At 36.8% G+C, this 20097-nt stretch overlaps 1 protein-coding gene across 1 annotated transcript in view; it reads left to right on the forward strand.

Moving 5' to 3' along the window:
- Positions 1–20097, forward strand: part of VPS35L (VPS35 endosomal protein sorting factor like) — a 46129-nt gene that overhangs the window by 1884 nt on the left and 24148 nt on the right. Inside the window, exons 2-21 of the mRNA XM_033073756.1 lie at positions 831–930; positions 1852–2019; positions 2301–2423; positions 2779–2803; positions 3806–3882; positions 4463–4591; positions 7556–7640; positions 8593–8652; positions 10456–10552; positions 10963–11010; positions 11993–12086; positions 12594–12671; positions 13045–13167; positions 13830–13876; positions 15920–16031; positions 16240–16356; positions 16708–16761; positions 17159–17239; positions 18047–18109; positions 19154–19239. Of these exons, the coding sequence (XP_032929647.1) occupies positions 831–930; positions 1852–2019; positions 2301–2423; positions 2779–2803; positions 3806–3882; positions 4463–4591; positions 7556–7640; positions 8593–8652; positions 10456–10552; positions 10963–11010; positions 11993–12086; positions 12594–12671; positions 13045–13167; positions 13830–13876; positions 15920–16031; positions 16240–16356; positions 16708–16761; positions 17159–17239; positions 18047–18109; positions 19154–19239 (1767 nt within the window). The remainder of the gene's footprint in view (positions 1–830; positions 931–1851; positions 2020–2300; positions 2424–2778; positions 2804–3805; positions 3883–4462; positions 4592–7555; positions 7641–8592; positions 8653–10455; positions 10553–10962; positions 11011–11992; positions 12087–12593; positions 12672–13044; positions 13168–13829; positions 13877–15919; positions 16032–16239; positions 16357–16707; positions 16762–17158; positions 17240–18046; positions 18110–19153; positions 19240–20097) is intronic.

Here is a 20097-nt window from a genome sequence, read left to right on the forward strand (position 1 = left end):
GCCCTGGGGATGCTGAGAGCATTGTCAGCTGTTAAAGAAATGTCGTAATTGTGTAGCCAGAAAGAGTTTGGAAGATTTTCCACCCAGATGCTGATTAACCCATGATGCAAATGAGCAAGAAGTGTCACTGAACAGTGGGACAGTGACAAAAAGAAAAGGAACTGGAAATCAAGAAAACAAAACAAGAAAACAAATAAGCATGTGGATTTCACTGGACTCTTTCTCTTGTTCTACTCTGTCTCTTGATATGTCAAAGCTTCTTCTTGGAGTGGCACAACCATAAATTATCTAATCCATAATTCATTATTAAGGAAATCTGTAATTTTTGGGTACATGGTATCTGTAGAGCAGCTGGCTGCTTAGCACTGCTGAAAATCTTCCAGATGAGTTATGTCTCTGAGTAGGACTGGAATTATTTGAAGGTTTGGATTAATTCTTGTGAGAAGGATGCGAGTTATGTGGGGGGAATGCTGTTTGCTTTTGTTAGGAGTCTGCTTAAAGAATTTTTGTGTGTCCCCCTCATTTTACTCATTCAGCTGAGGCAGTATTGTGTATTATAAACATTCTCAGGATCTTGAATGAAACAGAAAAGAACAATTAGCAGTTCTGCATGTTTCAAAGACTTAAGAAAGAGTTCAACTAAATGGCTGAAAGTAGAATTTCTCCAGTTTTAGTTTATCTCAATAGAGAGAAATTTGGATCTTTATGTTTGCTTATTTTTCAGTTTGCTTTTTTTTTGTAAACAATCATCTGCATAGATGTAAGATATGCTTCTCTCTTAGTATGTGGTTATTTATATGCATATATATTTTCCCTTCACTCTTTCTAAGGCATGCAAGAGCGAGGAACTATGTGTCAGAATCTGAAGTGTGCAAACTGGAATCTGTACCCTTGGATTTTGGTGATTACCATCCACTGAAACCCATTACAGTGAGTTTTTTTGTGCTTTTGGAAAATGAATCTGATTTCAGACTGTGCTCCTATTTTTACATCTGTTCCTTTAAAATTAAAAGGTTAGTAGTGGTACTCATGAAGTTGCTTTCTGTGCTGGTGTTTTAGAGGAAACAAGGTTTATTCTTTTTGCCCTTTACAGAAGTTTGCTGGTGCTGTTATGTGTCAGAAGCAGTCTCCTGACAAATACAGCACCTCCAACTTGCAGGTTTTCTTGGTTGCATTAAGTGCTGAATAATGGATACATTTAAAATCAAATTGTTGCATTACAAATGACCTGCATAATTGCTTGATGTAAGGTTTGGTTTTGGGTGAGCTTCCAGTCAGCTGTGTGCTTTAAAACATTTATAATTTCTTTGATGTATAAGAGGCTTTTAAAGATGTACAGAAAAGATCCAGCTTCAAAGAGATGAGTTACCCACTAATGAATGATAAATGGGCGGCAGCTTCTGCTCAGGAAGGCTGGTAGGGACAGAAGACAGTGGCCTGAGGTATGGATTTGATGTTCCAGGCTTGGGTGTCGTACAAGAAAAGTAAAGATGAAACTGGCAGAGGAAATTAAATAGCAAGAAAGAGTTTGGAGGACAGGGACAAACGTATTAAAATAGAGGAGGGGTGCTAGAAAGATATTCGGAGTGGTTGTTCTTACAATTTTGTAGACCTAGAATTGGAAGGAAAAAAAAAAAAGCAGTGGAAATACTACTGAAGAGTGAGTGCCTCCAGATTCAGGGAAAAGGGGGGTTCAGTTTAAATGCTGGTGCTCGCTCCAAAGGGTGTTTGATGTCTCCTTGTTTTCATTGCAACAGCACAATTTATGTAGCATGTGTTTTGATGATGTATTCAAGAAAAGTGAGAGGAGAGAAAGCCTTTTTGTTTAATAGTTCTGAACTTTTTCTTTAGGTTACTGAATCCAAGACAAAGAAGATGACCCGGAAGGGAAGTACTTCCTCTACCTCCTCCTCCTCCTCTAGTTCCATGATGGACCCTCTGAGCAGTGTGTTGGATGGCACTGATCCCCTGTCATTGTTTGCAGCAGCTGCAGATCCTGTGACTACTGCTCCTCCCACGGTAACTCTGGGGGCAGTTACCTCAACTCAGTAAAATAAAACCATAAAGCCAACCCTGGATAGAATGTATTGTCTCACCAGTGAAGAAATTAATATGGGAAATATGCCATATATTAATAGAATATTCTTTTTTATTTGCCTTCTTTTGTCTTGCTTATTTTTAAAAAATATGTTGCTTTTGAAAGGATCAGCTAGCACTTGAAACATTAGGTTGACCTTTATCAGCCTTCTCTTCTTTTTCCAGATCTGGACTTAACTTTTGCACTTGTACCCCTGTTGTAGGATGGTGCACGAAGGAAACGGGATAAAGATGAGAGCTCAGCAGTAGGAAGTGACTTTGAACCATGGTCAAGCAAACGTGGTGAAATCCTTGCTAGATACACAACAACAGAGAAGCTTTCTATTGTAAGTGGTGGCTGCCACCGTTTTTTTATTTTTACTATACCTTTAATGGATTTTAGATGTTGCTATTTTATAATTCTTCCATGGGTAAATACTGGTCCTCTCAATGTCAGTTTTAATGTTGTAGAAAGCTCAATCACAAGCTCTCACTTGTAAAGATTGTTTTAGAGCTGAGCCCAGGTATTTTGATATTTAGAAACCATGACTTTGTCTTTCTGTAACAAAGCAAATGACTTTGGGTCTTGTGACTACTTCTAAATGATTGGAGGGTTAATTAGCAGTGTAATTACTCTATGCATTCTTGGAATGCTAGTGAGTACATGTTTTCTAACAGTCTGCTTTTTCTGCTTCCTCACAGAATCTGTACATGGGATCTGAGAAAGGTGAGACCTTTCTTTGCCAGTAACAGAGTTTGTGTGAGGCAGGGTGCAGTGGCAGGTCAAGAACAGTTAAAATGTGTTTTCCTGCCTCCCCCATTCTGACATTATGATCCTTGTTTTTTTGTAGACAAGACATCTAGATGTTAGTTTAAAATAATTATTGAAAATAAGCCACCCAACCACCTTGCCTTTTGTTCCTGTGGGCTAATGAATTTGTGATAATTTCAGTACACTGCCTTCCACTGTAACTTAAAACTTTCTTCTGTTTAAACTGAGCAATGATGTTTGAGGATCATGTTTATCAACTCTTCTGCTAGCTGGAAGGAAAGCAAACAAGTCCTTTGGGAACTTGTTCAGTTATTCTCTTTACATGAAAGTGAAGTCATTTCAGCTGTATGCTGGGTGTTTAAAAAAGAACCAAATGTTAAATATTTTATCATGTTTTCTAGCAAAGAGAATCTGGGCTAAGTAATCATAGCATAGTAAATCAGGATTTTTATATATGAATAAATGTGCAGCATTTAAGCATCTGCAAAAATATAAAATACTTTTTGGCAATGAGAATGATTAAGCACTGAAACTGGATGTTCAGGCAGAGTGTGACATCTGTATCCTTAGATATTGTTAAATTGTCTGGGGACAACCCTGTTCAACTGTTACAACTTCAGGATGGGGCTTGCTTTGAGGAGGATAGTTGGACACAGACCTCCCTAGAGCTTTTCTGTCCTTAATTATCCTATGGTTCTATCTGGTGATTCTTTTCTTACCAGTAAAACTTGTAGGAAAGTCCACTTATATCCAAATTTGCTTACTTTGCCTTTGTTCGAGGTGAATGCCCTGTAGATATGTTTAGATGTGTGCCTTCAGGAACAGTCACTAAATGAATCAAACCACTTCTTCTGTCACAGAAGCTGACTGATCCATGTCAGACTCCTTCAGGTTTGTTTCTCATTAGAAGTCCCAAGTTTAAATGTTAAATAAACTTTGATCTGTGATTCTTTGCAGGAAAAGCCACAACTACTGGTTCAGCAGTTTCTGAAAAAGTGAGGACAAGGTTAGAAGAACTGGATGATCTGGAAGAGGTGAGAAAGCTTACTGGTGAAATTACAGCATCATTATAAGAGTGAAAAGAATTTGTGAAATAAAAATCTTTTGTGAAACCTTTTAAAAAAGTCCTGATTCTGCAAGTGCAGTATTTAGATAAATATGTACTTTCTGTGGGAATTCTTTAGTAATTTTAATCCTTATTGTTACAGGATTCAGGCAGAATCATATTTTTGTATCACTTGAAATTGTGGTTTGAAGATTTATCAGATCTGTTGCTGTTGATTTACCTTCTTACTACTGTAAAACTTTGTGGAGCCCTGTAGTCTTAACATCTGATAATTCTGGTTGCCCCTGTTGCAGAAACTGTGTGTCTACCTGAGTTTAATTTAAGCTACAATTATGAGCTTAATAAAAATACTGATTGCTGAAGTTATTTCTCAGGCTGCAGTATTTTACTGTCCAAAGGTTTCATAACCTCCTTTCCAAAGACCTGAGGGAAATGATAATAAATTCTGTAGGATTCTCCCCCACAACATGGTGATGTGAGTCTATTATAGCAGCACTCTCCTTCCTACCCTCCTGCTCTTAATAAGTAGGTTTGTGTTTTCTTGCCAGGGGTCGCAGAAAGAGCTGCTGAATTTGACTCAGCAGGATTATATGAACCGAATTGAAGAACTGAACCAGTCTTTAAAGGATGCATGGTCCTCTGATCAGAAAGTAAAAGCTCTGAAAATTGTCATCCAGGTCAGTTTTATGGGTTTTTTTCCTATGCAGAACAGAGTTTGATGATATAACGTGTCCAGTTTCCTTCTTGGGAAAAAAAAAGATTTCTGCTGTTTTTCTATTATTTTCAGTTGTTCTTCTCTGAAACATTTCTTCAAGGGTTTTATGGCTTCTGACAATAGTTGGATTTTCAGCTTTATTGTTACTTTCTGGTTTTGACTAGGTAATGTGGGATGGAATTCTCAATGAGTCACCAAATGACAGATGTAGGAATTTTACCTGCTTAAGGAGAGTTAGAAAAAATAGCATGTAGCAATAATCAGCTCTTTCTAGGACATTAATTTCCTTTCCTGTCCTCTTCCCCTTCAGCCCCTTGCTCCCCACAAGTAATACCAGAATGACTTTCTGAACATCAGCATTTTACCCATCCAAACTTAGTAGGGCAATTAAATAAAGGGATTTGGGACCTTAGCAAGCTACCAAAACCGGCTCCAGATTGTTTAATTTGTGTGTATTGTGTTTGTTTGTTTGAGAACTTGTCCACAGTCTTCCTTTGGGTCATTTGGGGTGATGTGCTTTGAGGAGGGCATGGGGAAATAGGACGGTTAAATGCTCTTTTGTTTGGCTTGGCCTTTAAAAAAGGCCAGAGGCAGAGTGCAGCAGAGGACAGATGAGATAATGCCATCCTTAAAACTGTAAAACTGATGTAATGCTCATAGTCATCCAGTGGGGTTATATAAAGTCAGGATTTTTTTTTTTGGTCATTCTGAATACTCTTGTGAAAACTGCTTGAAGTAATTTCATCTTAAATTGTGGTAAAGACAAAAAAGGAAATGAAACATTAATGAAGTGAGATCAAGCAATTATATGTGACCTAGGGTGACTAATGTACTGTTGTAGTACTATGAAATCAGTGCTATTATTGTTATTTTTTAAAAAAATCCATATATAGGATTGTGAAGTGTGAATATAATCTTTGGATGGGAAGAAAAGCAGCAGGGATGTACTCACAGTGCTTTGTGTGTAAATATATATATGTGTGTGTGCTAATGCAGTGATAATCTGTGCATTGATACTTTCATATGTTCTTTTGCAACTGCTTCACAAACTATTTTGAAATAATACAGTTTCTAACGTGGGATCCAGTGCTTCCTTTTAGGAAAGTGGTACCAAAGTTGAATGTATTTATCTCTGCTAAATTAGTGCTTATCACTAATTGAGAGATTGGCTAAGAATGAAGTAGGTACTTGTGTAATTAATGAATTTAAAAGTTTCATGAAGGAAAATAATTCTATAGTTAAAAAGCAGGATAGGGTAGAACCCTCACTGAGCTTTACTTGTTGTGCTTCTTCCTGCAGAGTGCTGTATCCTCTGAAAGAGCTGAGCAGTTCTCTTGGCATCAGGCATAATAGCCAGTCTGTCATTATTGTTACAGGCTGGTTAGTAGGTAGTAGGAAGAGTTAGTTTGGTTTCTGATTAGGAAAACTTTTTCAACCAAAAGGGTTCTCAACCACTGAACCAGTTTGCCCAGGGCAGTGGTGGCATCACCATCCTTGGAGGTATTTAAAAGATGTGTATATATTACACTTGGGGAAATTTTTTATTGGTGATCTTGGCAGTGATGGATTAAAGGTTGTACTCAACAGTCTTGAAGGTCTTTTCCAACCTAAGCCATTCTATGATTCCTCAAGTGCCTTTTTGCAAGATACTTTACTTGTCAAGATGGAGTATGCTAAGCTCCTTAGAGTAAGCTGAGGTAAGTTGATTATGTGTGTGAGCTCTAAGAAAAGTGGTAATTAAGTGTTTGTGCTCTGTGTAGCTCCTAAACAGCTACTGAGGATTCTGCTGTGATTGTAGGATGTGAATGCTCTCACCTGTCTTTCTGGTGCACTCTTCAAGTTACCCTGATGAATAAAACAAAAAGACTAATGTGCCCCTGGTTTAAGCATGTTCAAATGTTATGATTTCCCTCTTTAAACAGAGCAGTCTTGTGAGTTACTGGATTGCTTGCTGGATTTTTGAAATGTAACAAAAGTTTAAACTTTATTTATTCCACTGAAGGAGAGAGAAGGGATGGAGCTCATAGAAAATATTATCAGTCTTAGAGACCAGAGAGGACTCAGGGACAAAGGCCACATTTGGCTTAAGCAAGGAAAAGGATTTCTCTCCCCAGTCAGTCATTCACCTGTTTTCTTTTGGTAGAAGTTGGGGGTTTTTTTTGATGAGTAACCTTCTACCAAAGCTTTTGACTCCAGTTTAATCTTGGGAAATGAATCATAGCTTAATTAAATATCTTAGAAATATCTTCATACCTCAGTGTGTATTTTGAATTCATACAATCAATGGACATATTCTTTCCTGGCCTGAACATCCAATGAGAGTAGAACTAGGGAGATGATACATTTTCAAATGTGACTTTGTACCAGCCATCATTGTAGTCCAAATGCCATGATCAGGTTGTGTCCCAATTGATTACAGAGTCCTCCCTGGAGCTGGCTGTGACTCAGGCTGTTTCCAGAATGTTTGAACTAGTTATGTGAGCTGCAGAAATGCTATGGAAAGCTCATTAAGTACACTTCTAAAATAGTTTCTTAGTTTAATCTGTATTATCTTTTGTGTTTGATATGGATGCTTAGAGAGATGGTGAAAAACTGGAGAGCATCTTTAAAATCCTGATTTTAGAGAAGAAGTCCCTTTTAATGCTTTGTATGGGAGAGAATTTGTCATGTCTGAACAAATGCCCAGATCTTCATGGTCAGCTGAAACTGCATTGTAGATTTCTCTGTATAAAGGAAAACAGGTCTGTGGCTCTGGAAATGAAGAACCTGAAAATGTTTGATGTCGTTGTGCTTTTGGCTTTATAGTTCATATTGACCTTTTCCATCTGTGGGTATTCATCCATTCCAGTTTTTCTGGAGTAAAATACAAACTTTCGTTGGCCTCTAAAAATGTTTCTTTTTTTTTTTTTTTCTTTTCTCTTTCTAGTGTTCTAAGCTTCTTTCAGACACAACAGTAATCCAGTTTTATCCAAGTAAATTTGTTTTAATTACAGATATTCTTGATACTTTTGGTAAGTATCTACTGTGCCAGACTTACTACACAGTTGTTAATAAGATTATTTTTTTTGTAATGTTAGAAAGCATCCAAAAAGGGCTAAAATGACTTTTAGTTTTAACATGGAATATTTCCAACATAAATGTTTGTACACCAGTGGCAAACACAGTATATAATTGTAAAAAATCTCCTAAGAGCAAAGTCCCTAAGATAAAAATATTTCTTTTTGTGGTTCTGTGCTTTATGTGTTAGTGAATATCTAGAACAAAATGTTAGGAAAAATCATGATCTCTGCATTTTAAAATTTGAAACACACTGTCATTATAAAAAATGTTTTGGATTTTGGCAGCCTTTTGACTCAATATTTCATTATTTTTGTGTTTGAAGAATAGAAGTCACAAAGTTTTCTTTGGCTGAATAGGGACTATGAAATGATCAGAATGTGGTTATTGTTTTGTTTAATATATTTTTTTAAACTTGTATGTGAAATCATCATCCACTTCATGTGGCTCTTTTATTTTTCTGCCATGTTATGGAAAAGATTTACAATGGTATTTAAAGTTGAAGGGTATTTTGGTGCCAGCAGGATATGCTACGACAGAGAACCAATTGTTTTTCAAGGTCGTGCTTCCTCCTTGTGCTCCTTCCTACTTGCTGAAAGCTGCTGGAGATAACATAATGTCCAAACTCAGCAGAGTCAGGACAGCAGCTGTCCTTCCTGGCCTGGGAGAAATCTGACCTGTGTGTTACCTCTGCACTGAAGGGAGCCACAGAATGTTTTTGTAGTGAGAGAAGTGCTAAATCACACTGAACATTTCACTAGAGGGCAGCAAAATGTCAGTGTTCTAGGAAGTTTTCTTCATCTGATTTCATTGTATGTTGGAAAGGGAACCTTTGTAACAACATTTTGTGTTTTATAGTTTGTTAATTTGTTTTGATTTTTTTTCTTTTTTTTTTTTTTTAACCAGGGAAACTGGTGTATGAAAGAATTCTGTCAATGTGTGTGGATAACAGAGTCTCTCTGCCAGGTAACTTTGTGCTTGTTTCTACTGTGCTTCAGAAAAAAATCATGTCCATCCTTGAGGAAGGTTAAACAGGACCATTGCTTCTCTGTCTCCTACAGAAAAGGTTCTGGTGTGAATCTAGTAGCTTTGAGTTTTTAACAGAGTAAAATCCATTGCTTTCAGCTTCCACTATTCACAATGTTCATGCAGGATTTAATTGGGAAGGATAAACCTAAGATACAATAAAGTGTGCTTTATTATATGTGGCTCTGCTGTTAGTAAATGGAAACTGGGTCTTCCTGAGACTTGAAATGAGAGTTGTGCAAGTTCTCTAATACAGAGTTTATTAGGGGGAGGGACAGTTAAGCAGGAATGACCAAATTAGATGAAGGAAAACAATTTTTCCCTTTCTTGTCTTAGCATCTGCTTTCTTCTGAAAGTACTACAGTTTAGTAACTTGAAGTTAGTGGTAGAAATGTAACAAAGCTGAGAGTCTCAGTTTTTGGTAAATACATGTTTTTGTTGTTACACTGGAAGCTTGATAGTTTTGCTGTAATGAAAGAAGAATTTTGGAAGTAGCAGCAGGCTGCTCCTAGCATAATCTTTCTAACTTGGACCCTTTTTCTTCTTTCAGTTGAAGTTCCAACACAATGTAAAAATCTAATTTGACATTGCATATGAAAGAACCTCTTTAGCAAGACATTAAAACATTCCATGGGAAACACAGGCATTTCCTTGCAACTTGGAGTGCATTAAGTGCACATCCTTGCAAGGTGAAACATTCTGTATTTGGCAGTACCATTAGTTTGCAGTTAAATCCATAGGATTTGAGCAGTAAACTTGAAACCAACAAATACTGACACTTGAATTGAGACCTAGAGAAAATACTTCAGATAAACGTGTTTGATGCAGATCTGACAAAGTGCCCTTACAAACATTAATGAAGGCAGGCAGCTCCCATGGCACATCACAGTCTGGGCAGTTACTCAGTTCTGGAGAGCTGAGCTCCTGCTGCAGCTGCACAGCTGCCAGAGGCATTGCTGGTGGGAACTTCCCAAGCAGCTCTAAAAGTGGAAGAGAAAAGGAAAATCTGCGCTGTGCTGACTGTGCATGTGAACTTTTGGGGATTTTAGGTCAATCTCTGAGTTTGTCCCTTGGGAACCAAGTGAAATCAAGTTCAGTGAGAACTCCTGAAATCCTAGATGAGAAAGATACTGAGTGCAGGAAGTTCTTGTGCCTTCTCTCCTGTTGGAAGTTGGAAACTTTTTTGTGGAGCTTCTCACTTTCTGGAGCACCGGTGTTTTAAACTGTTTCACAAGGAGTTTGTAAGAGGATGTGTTCAGTGTTCAGTGTACAGAAACAAGGTTTCTGTCCATTAGCTGTTCAGTATTTCCTACTTCTTGCAACAGTATTATTTAAAATTTATATTAGCCTTTTAAAATAAACAATTTGAGCGCTTAAATATCTTTTGCATGTTCTCTAGTCATTACAGATTTCTATACCTGTGTTTGTTACAGATTCTCTGTATTTTCTCTTTTTATAATTTCTGATTTTGGAAGAGCAGAGGCAGAGGTTGGATTTCTCAGTAGCAGCTCTGAGATGAACTCCAAGTGCTTGAATTCAGGTGTTTTGCTACAAGATTGTTACCTTTTCTTTTATGTACTCAGATCTGACTGCTGCTCAAGAGAGCTGAGAAGCAAATATAATGCCTAGTTTATTATTGTGCACTTAATTTCTTGATGAATGGAAAGAGAATACAGTTTTAAACCTAATCTGAAAAGTAATTTGTTTCCAGTAACTATTTCTGCGTTGTTTTTTTTTTCCCAGATAACTTTTCTCCAGAGAGTGTTAACGATACTGCTAAAGAAACTTGCTTAAACTGGTTTTTCAAGATTGCTTCAATCAGAGAACTCATTCCCAGATTGTATCCTTGTCAAATGAGACCTTCAGAGTGTGTCTGCAGGTTTTTTGTAGATTTTTCCAAAAGTGAACATGTTTTTTTTCAATAAAACCCACAGGATCTGATGTTTATAAGGGCTTTGTTTTGTTTGTTTCAGGCTGTATGTTTTGAATGTACTTTTGAGTCATGTTTCATAGTAAAATAAATGCTTAATTATTGGCTCTGAGCAGTTTGGCAGTGACAAAGTAGAGATGATATATGAAAAAATTTGAAACAAAATCTTGTGGATAAATTGTAAAAATCAGCAAAGTGTAGTGACATTAATTACAGAAAGCCTTAAAATAGTTTGGTCAATCCCCATTTGTTGTATATTTGCTTCAGGTTTTTCAATGGTGTGGATCTTAGTTTTGTTCCTTAACTTGGCTTCAATTTAGTTACGTGGAAGCAGCAATACTGAAGTGCAATAAGTTCCTATCCAAAACGTAAGGATAGTGTTAAGTATGGGAAGGAAATGAATGGGCAAACTTAGAAACTAATTAAATTAATTAATCATGAGAGGTCTGTGATTAATGGTAGGTAGGGTCTTAGAACTGAGAAGAAGCAGTACAGAGAGAATTTTAATGAGAATACCGTGAAAAAATTAAAGGTGAACTGTGATATGTTTTGAAATACAATAGTGGTCTCAGTTTTCAAGTGTATGTACAAATGTGATATCAGGTGTTACAAATCCCAATGCAAATTGAAAACCACTGGCTTCTGGTGGTGGAGGGGAAGGAAAATTGTTGACATGAGGAGTGGGAAAAAGGATAGAAAACTGAAAGGAAAATATTGATGTCCTACTGGGAGAGACAGTAGGAGAATACTACTACATTTAGGAGCAATGAACCACTATTTGTTGAAAACTTTGGTGTAAGTTTAATGTGTTGCCAAACAGTGCCAGCTACTGAGCAGAAAATGTTCCTTCCCTTGTAATTGTCCTTCTTCAGTTATATTTTGAAATGAGTGTGGGAAGCCAAATTGCTGCTATAGTGACAACTTTATTATCCCTAAAAGCAGTTCTTTTACTGGAATTAGTGGGCCTCATATCCAGGCACTAGTACAGCTCTGTCAAAAAGGACCTGTGAGAAAATGAGACATGGAAAGAGTTCTGCCAGTTCTGCTTTAAGCATCTGCTTTCCTTACATTGACTTACAGCTTTTCCATAGCTCTGCTGTTTGCCAAGCTAGAGGAATTCTTCAGTTTTATTTGTCTTGCTCTGAATAACAAATACTGCAATTTGAATATAGGATATGTATTACACAGAAAATTTAACTTATTAAATAGATTTTTGTGCTTTTTCTTTGATAGGTATTTCTGTAACTCATGCTCAGTTGTTAATCTACAAGGCATTTAGTGAAGTTATCTGTAGGTGATATAATTGTGTTATTGACTGCTGAAGCTCATTTTCATTTCTGATAAAAACAGGGGCATTTCGGAATGTCTGCCACGGTTAACATCTATGATTAGAGGAATTGGAGACCCACTGGTTGCAGTCTATGCCAGAGCATACCTTTGCAGGGTAGGCTGTCATTCACTCCTCTGATCTGTGTCAAAGATTTACTGCAGGCAGTACTGCCATTGCTTTAAGCAGCTACTGCTTTTATCTCAAGTAGTCAGCAGCCTGTCTCTTCCTTTTAACAAACAAACAAAAAATGATTTCTCTTCTGTTTTATGAATGGGGAATCTCTCTTTAAGTGTTTGTAATAAGTAAGAATAATTTTATGTGCTGCTGGAGGCTGTTGCAGTGCACTGGAGTAGATGCTGATTTCCTCAGTGCTTACAGCCACTTAGAACTGATGTTAGGGTCGTGTTTAAAACCAGCTGTAACTGCCTCAGTGTGGTTGTTAGTGGACATGACTGTAATAGTAAGCCAGGAAATAATCAGTTAAAAGCATGTGATTCAATGCTGTTTGTTGATTTGATGTGTGGGACTTGGGTGTATTCCTTCAGCAAATGCATTTTGATCTCACTCTGAAGGAGAATTAATAGATCCAATGAAATCTTTTTTTTTTTTTTTTTAATACAGGTTGGGATGGAAGTGGCACCACAACTCAAAGAAAGCCTGAACAAAAATTTTTTTGACTTTCTCCTAACATTTAAGCAAGTAAGCACATTAGTGTTTTGTTTGCAAAATCAGATAAATACTCTTTAATCAAAATTCCACATACTTAAAAAAAACTTAGAAGTTCCCAAATCTAGATTTAAAGGTGTTCCTGTATCTAGATATAGTATGAGAATTTTTGCATACATTCTGATAAGTTAAATCTGCTCTATTCAGCAAGTTTCCAGACTTGAATAATATGTTAGGAGCTTGATATTTTTCCCCAGCTTACAAGGAATACTTCAGAATATCTGTACCTTTGTGAGACCATCTGCTCTGCTGTTGTTTCCATTCATGTACAAACTTTGACCAGTTTATCATATCTCCCATTAAATACCTTTTCACAGCAACATATTTTTGTCTTTTATTTCAACAGATACATGGGGATACAGTTCAGAACCAGCTGGTGGTGCAGTGTGTGGAGATCCCTTTGTATTTGACCCTATATTCTCCTGCTATAGACTGGATTTTACAGTGTATTGCATACCATGCTCCAGATGTAAGTGAATGTGGTAATGCTCAATATTAAAGGAAGTGTTGTGATGAGCAGTTAATTTTGCCTACTAGAAAAAACAGTCCTCAGTCAGTTTTTACATGAGTGTGAAAGTGAGTGAAAAGAGCCTACATAGGACTGTGTGATGCAGGAAGAATTCTTCCACAAAGCTCAAGTGTGACAGCTTCATAGGCTGTATTTCTCTTTGTTTCTTGCTGTCCTTTAGCTAGTTGAATCTTTGTTTCCTGAATTCATCCATTTCTTCTGTCATACAGATATACAAATGATTTGACTAAACTGTAGCTTAACATGGTTAACAGGCTGTTTTAGTCTCTGTCAGTCTGGCAGAGTTTTCACCTCTCCTGCCAGAGATAAATTACCTGGCTGGCAAATAGTGATTACCTGGAGTATAGCATGGATGAAGGATTGCAGATTTGACTTCCATAAAATGGTGGTTTTGATTGAAATGCCACTATACCTATTCCAGGTGTGTTTTATGTTTAGCTACACCATTGTTTTCTTGTGCTGTAAATATAGGTTAAAACAGGACAAATGGAATGTATTGGAGAGGTAATTAAAACAGCTTTTAATAGATTTCAGTACAGTAATTAAAGCTGAATATATTTGCAAAGTCTCTGTTCACTAATTTTATGAAATAACTTTTCCAGGTTCTACTTACTGAGATGATGGAGAGATGCAAAAAGTTGGGGAACAAGTAAGTGTTGCAGAGTGTAGAAGACAGGATTCTGTAATGAGGACCCCTGAGTCCCTGGAAAAATGTTCTCTCTCTTCTCTTTTGGCAACACTTTGGATGCATAGTGAGGCTTTCATTCTCCCAGTAGCTTACTAAATCATGATTATGAACATCTGTTTTCCAGAGATGAATTCTAAAATATGGTAGATTACTTGTCAAGCTGAAGTTAATTAGTTAACTTGCTTGCTGCTTTCTGGCTCCTAAACCAAACTCCAGGACATGCAATGTGTTCACCATCAGCCATGTCTCAGATTCCTGGTTTTGCTTCTGGGTTTTCCTCCCCTTCCTTTCCCTGTCCTCCACTGGTTACTGTCAGGCCATACTTGTATTCAGCAAGGGAAGTTCTAAAGCTGCTGGCAACCTTTGTAAGGTGGTAATACTTAGAGATTTGCTTTTTTCAACATTGAAATTAGTATCTCAAATGTTTCCTAGAAGTCTTTGTGCAGGGTAGTCATGTTCAGGAAGATGGTCTGGCCTGAAAGCTGGATGTACTTACTGGGTTTTGTGAATGCAGTCTGGTTGTTGATGGGCTCCTCTCTGTTCATTTTATTGGCCTGAGCTTGCCTGAGTTCTGTGAAAGTTTTCAGCTGTCTATTTTTTCCTCTGATGTGCTTTGCACAGTCCAATTCCTGAGCAGCTGAGGAACTGTGTTAATCACTTAGCTGAGGAATGCCAGTGTTCTGTGACTGAGCTAAGGTGTGTGGGGAAAGCATGATTTAAAAAATATGCTGTGAAAATGGTATTGTATCAGAGTGTATAGAACAGATAAAAATAATTCACATCCCCTGATGTACAAATTGTTTTGTATAGATGTTGATTTGTTTTGTGGAACTTGCTTTCAAATCAACTTCCAGCACTTTTCATTGTAAAGATGGGCTAGGTTCCTTCTCCTTGTTCCTGTTTGCTCTTTGAAGGAAGGATAAAATGTTGAGTATAACGAGGGTTTTTTGAAAGAAATGTTTTTGGGACATGTCTTTTTTGCTGGGAAGTTGAGTAATCCAGTTTAAAACAGTAGTCTTCTTTCAAAGTAGAGTTCTGTGTTTTTATGTCTTCTCATGATTCTCAAGATACTACAAAGCAAGAGGCACCAGGATATAGATCTTTAAATAATCTCAAGCAAGCTCCATGAGCTCCTTTGCAGTCATCTTAGTGAGAAGTGACAGCCTGCTCTCTGTATTGCAAACACAGATCTAGTGAACTGGAAACGCTTGTCTAATAATAAAATGCAAATTCCAGTCAGATTGTGATGGGACCACTAAAGCCCAGGCAGAAACACAGAAGCTGCTGGGTTATTTTAAGCACTCTATAGAATTTCCTTAAGGTGAACTGCCCTGTACTCAAACTGTTTCAGACTAGTGAAGGGCACAGTGTTTTATGAGGCAGCTTCTTGAGCTAACTGATGGTTGAGTAACCTGGATGTTACAGTGATGCAGGGAGTTCACTCTTCCATTGTGGCTTTGGCTTGATAGTAATACAAATACTTGTTTGAATTGTTCATCAGAAATGTCTAAATAAGTCATGGCCAGTTATCACATGACCCTGGTTTTGGATTTATTTTAATCCTAGTAATGCAGCTGCTTGAACTGTAGCTTTTACAATGCATATATAATGTAATTGATTAAGAAAAAATTTCAGTAGCAATTTGCCTTTCCTAAGTATTCTTCTGAACTAAAATTTCTAAATGTGAGCTACTCCTGGTTAGCTTGATATTTCTAGTAAATTCCTGCTAAAATGATGGCTGCAGAAACATCTGTGTGGAAGGAGTGTTTTACAGACCTTTTCCTTATCTGGTGGCTTAATGTTTTCTTGTTTTGGTTTTGCATTATTAATTCTCATCAAAGCAAGCTCAATTTGTGTGAGTGTCTTTTTTTCCTTATTGTCCTTCTTTTATAAAAATTTGTGATAAATGCTGGACAGTTGTTAGTCTGAGAAGTTCAGATTAATGTAAATGCAGAGACTACCAAATGCTGAGTTTTGTATTGATCTGTGTTGTGTTCATTGCAGTGCTTTGCTGTTGAATTCAGTAATGTCGGCGTTCAGAGCAGAGTTTATTGCTGCAAGATCAATGGACTTCATTGCCATGATCAAAGAGTGTGATGAGTCTGGATTCCCAAAGGTAACATTTTGTATCTCATTTATAACAATTCCTTTCCTTTAACAGAGGTCTACATGCTCTTCATTGCCTGCATAACTTGTATATCACTTGAATAAAATTATTCAAGTGGTTTGATCTGAAAATCTTTCTGCAGACTGTACCTGCTGGATCAGTCTTGGATGGACATGCATGGTCTGCTTTTAATTAAACATTTCTCATTAACTTTCAGCATCTCCTTTTTCGGTCCTTGGGATTAAACTTGGCATTGGCTGATCCTCCTGAAAATGATCGCCTTCAAATATTAAATGAAGCCTGGAAGGTTATAACAAAGCTGAAGAACCCACAGGTGAGTCCCTGTCCTTTGTTTCACTACTGATTTGTGTTTAGAGCCAAGTTGTAGCCACTTGATCAGTAAGCTTGTGCTTAGCATGACATTGTTTAACTTTTCTAAATACACGTAACTGCTAAAAAAAGGGATGGCTGTAATATCTTTGATTCATCCCTGCTTTTCTTAGCTCTGCTGAAGCATAACTTAATGTTACATAACATTATTACACAAATACAACTTTTGAGTTCTGAGTCTTTAGGTCTGCATGAATCATACCTCAGGAATTAATTCTTTTAAGTGTCATTTTTGTAAGTGTGTTTCCCACAGTCTCTGCAAATATTGGCAATCATAAGGCATGTGTATTTCTAGGATTATATCAACTGTGCTGAAGTGTGGGTGGAGTATACCTGCAGACATTTTACGGTAGGTGAAAATTCCTTTGTTTCCTTTGAATTTTTCTGATACAGACTAAGTGGCTGTGTTAGCAGTCTGGTATTAAAGACAGAAAAACTTTGACTGTAAATGTGTAGGAATGAAAAAATGTGTTTCCTTTCATGCAAGATGAATGGGGATAAAAGATGCAGCTTTGAAGCTTTCCTACCCCACAGCACTGAATATTTCTTATCTCTTTGTTTTAATGGCAGATAGATCAGTTTAAGTAAGGATTTAGTGGACCTATGGTTAAAGTTCCTGGCTTAATTAGAGCTCCATAAAAAGCTGATGCTTTGGCAAATGGAAATAAATTGTCCTACTCAACTGGTGTTTAGTGACTTGATTTATGTGCCAACTTCATTTTGCAACCTTATTTTTTGCTACACAGAAGCGAGAGGTCAATACAGTCCTGGCTGATGTTATCAAACACATGACTCCTGATCGAGCATTTGAAGATGCTTACCCACAGGTAAAGAGTTTATTTTGCCAAATCTGTAAAAATCTGATGTGCATTTTCTTAAATGGAATAAATTTTTAAACATTACTGATAACTCTTATAACAAAGAAGCCTCTTGGAATTCTGTAATGCTGTGATTTATTCCTCCTGTTTTTCCATGCACATCAATCTTTTAATTCTGAAAAGTGCTAAACCTGAATGATTTATTTATTTAGAAGTAGCAATAGTTAACTCAGTGGTTTGCTGAAGGAAATTAGCAATGATGGTAGGCTGTTTAAACAGAAGTAAACCATAAAATAGTCTATCTCTACCTGGCATTGTTAAGGCTTCAGTGAATTATTGTGTCTGGTTCTTGAGACTGAATGCCAAATGTGATATCCATTTATTGAGAAGGTTTTTGTGGTTACTTGGAAGGTAGAAAAAGTGCCTACAAAAGAAGATTTAACAAATTGGTTTGGGGCTTTTTTTCTTTGTTTATTGGGCTGAGTTTTTAGTGCAGAGAGCTGGAGGACATGGAGACTCTAAATTGAAGAAATTTGCCTAACAGGAAATGAAGAACAAATAAAACCTGGACAGGCTGCTCAGCCTCTGTTCAATGTGGGTTCTGAAGGGTATGTAGGAAAAGTGTGTAGGAACAGCATAGCTGTAGTTTGTCCTGCTTTGGGGAAAAAATTATGTTGATAAATGCTTGAAGCATCTTTCCAAAGAGTTTCCTATGAATAACTAAAGAAGAATAATCTCTGGTGTGGATAGTCTTAATTTAACTCATATTACAATAATTTTCCCTTTTTTTTCAACTTTTGTTTTTCTCCCCTTTAGCTGCAGTCAATTATTCAGAAAGTTATTACCTATATCCATGACTTTGCTCTGCTTTTTTCAGTGGTAAGTGATATTCTGTTTAATAAATTTTTAAGAAGGACTGTTTGGCAGTTTTTCTGCAAGAGAATTTACCTTGACTGGGATATTTAGAATGTTTATAAGTTCATAGAATGCAAGGACTTTTTGTAAAGTAGCATAAATATTTTGTCAAGTGCAGAAATATGTTGTGAGCTTTCTGCTGCTTACTACTTATTATTCCAATTCCAGTTTTCTATACCTTTAAAATTAGGCTGGTAAATTCTCTAAGTTTGTTTGTTACTGTGACATAAGTGACAATCAGTGGAAGATGAAATACCATTTATTTGTGTGTGTGTTAATGTAATTACATTACATACTTAACTTCTCATAGCACTTACACTTGGCATTGAAACAAAGTGGAACTCAGAGAGGTCAGAGTGTATATGAGGTAGAAAAATAGAAGCAAAGACAGCAGGCAGTGTGTGTTGAAGTACAGAAACCATTGAAGATTGAAAATCAAGACTGATGCTGTGGGTTTGGGGTCAAGTCTTGTTCACAAATTGATTGGATAATTCTGAGAAACTAAAACTAGCAATCACTACATTCTTGAGATGATACAGAAACTGAGTATTTTAGTATGTTAAACAACCTAGACCCTTGTTTTTTGAAGGAAATTTGAAAGTCTTAGACCTTCTTAACTTGTTCTGGATAGATATGAAATTGTTAATGATGTTTAGAACTATTTTGATTGTTTATAACATCTTACCTTTTTTCTCCCCATAGATGTCTGAATTTGTCATGATCTTAAGCTGTTTGAAGCATGTGATTGGTTTTAAAAATGCAGTGCAACACTTGATTCAAACAGTTCTGTATTTTGTGTTCCCTTCTGGATCTCTGCATTCAACAAATTGATACATTTTTCAGCCATCTATTAGTTCCACTTTTTCATCACTTTTTGAGATTAATTACTGTTTTCTAAAGAGATGAAAATACTTTTACCTAAATAGCTGTGTTTTATAAGCACCCAAACTATTGTTTTAGTGTGTTTGTAACATACCTGATTTTCCTTTTTTGTGTTTGTACTTTTAGGAGAAATTCTTGCCATTTCTGGATATGTTCCAGAAGGAAAGTGTGAGAGTGGAGGTTTGCAAGTGCATTATGGAGTCTTTCATTAAGTAAGTGGAGACTGTTGAAGTGAAATGCACTCTGGAGGCTCTGAGAAACTCACTGAAAGATAGCTGAGGAAGAGGAGCCATTTTATTGGCCGTTTACTTTGTGAAGGTGTTCCAGGCTATGGGAAAGAAAAAAGGAAATGTGTCAGTTTTGTTGATCTATTGGTGGACTGTTTGTTCACAAAGAAAGCTGAGTTGAAGTAATTACATTGATGCTGACTTGCTGTGGGTTAACATAATAATTTACTCTGAGCTTTTTATTTCTTTTTTTGTGTTGCCTTTGTTGGTTTATGAAATATATTTCACATTCCAGTTGCTGTGACAGCACAGAATGGAGTATTGCTACAGTTGAAAATGAATTTAGGAAACAAAAATATATTCAACTGTTCTGAAAGTCAAGCAGTCCTTTTCTTTTCAAGTAATTAACAGGTTTCTTGAAACATTTTTCTCATTTTCACCTTCCCTTGAGGTATTTATATTAACTGCTGAACCCCCCAAGCCTTCTGTCCCCTAGGGCACACAGGACCTGCTCTCTTGGCTTTGCTCATATGAGTGATGCTGTGACCCCTTAATCATCTTAGTGGAGCTGCACTGCACATGTGCCTCTGTACCTAAACCTGACACTGATCCTTCCTGTTTGTCCCTGAGTAGCTGAGAAATTATATCCTGGTGAATCCAGGATTGTTTTGTTTTGATGTTCTTATGTGCCTCAGTGCATCACATGTCCACCTTAAGGAGTCTGTGGCTTGGCAATGAGCTGTGTATATTGTGTATATTAAGATAATATATCTTGGCTGGCATTTATTGGAATTGTGCACATATTAACCATGTGATCATTGGTGTTTTTATTGGAATTGTGCA

This window comes from Catharus ustulatus, chromosome 16 (assembly GCF_009819885.2).
Source record: "Catharus ustulatus isolate bCatUst1 chromosome 16, bCatUst1.pri.v2, whole genome shotgun sequence".
NCBI classification, from domain to species: domain Eukaryota; kingdom Metazoa; phylum Chordata; class Aves; order Passeriformes; family Turdidae; genus Catharus; species Catharus ustulatus.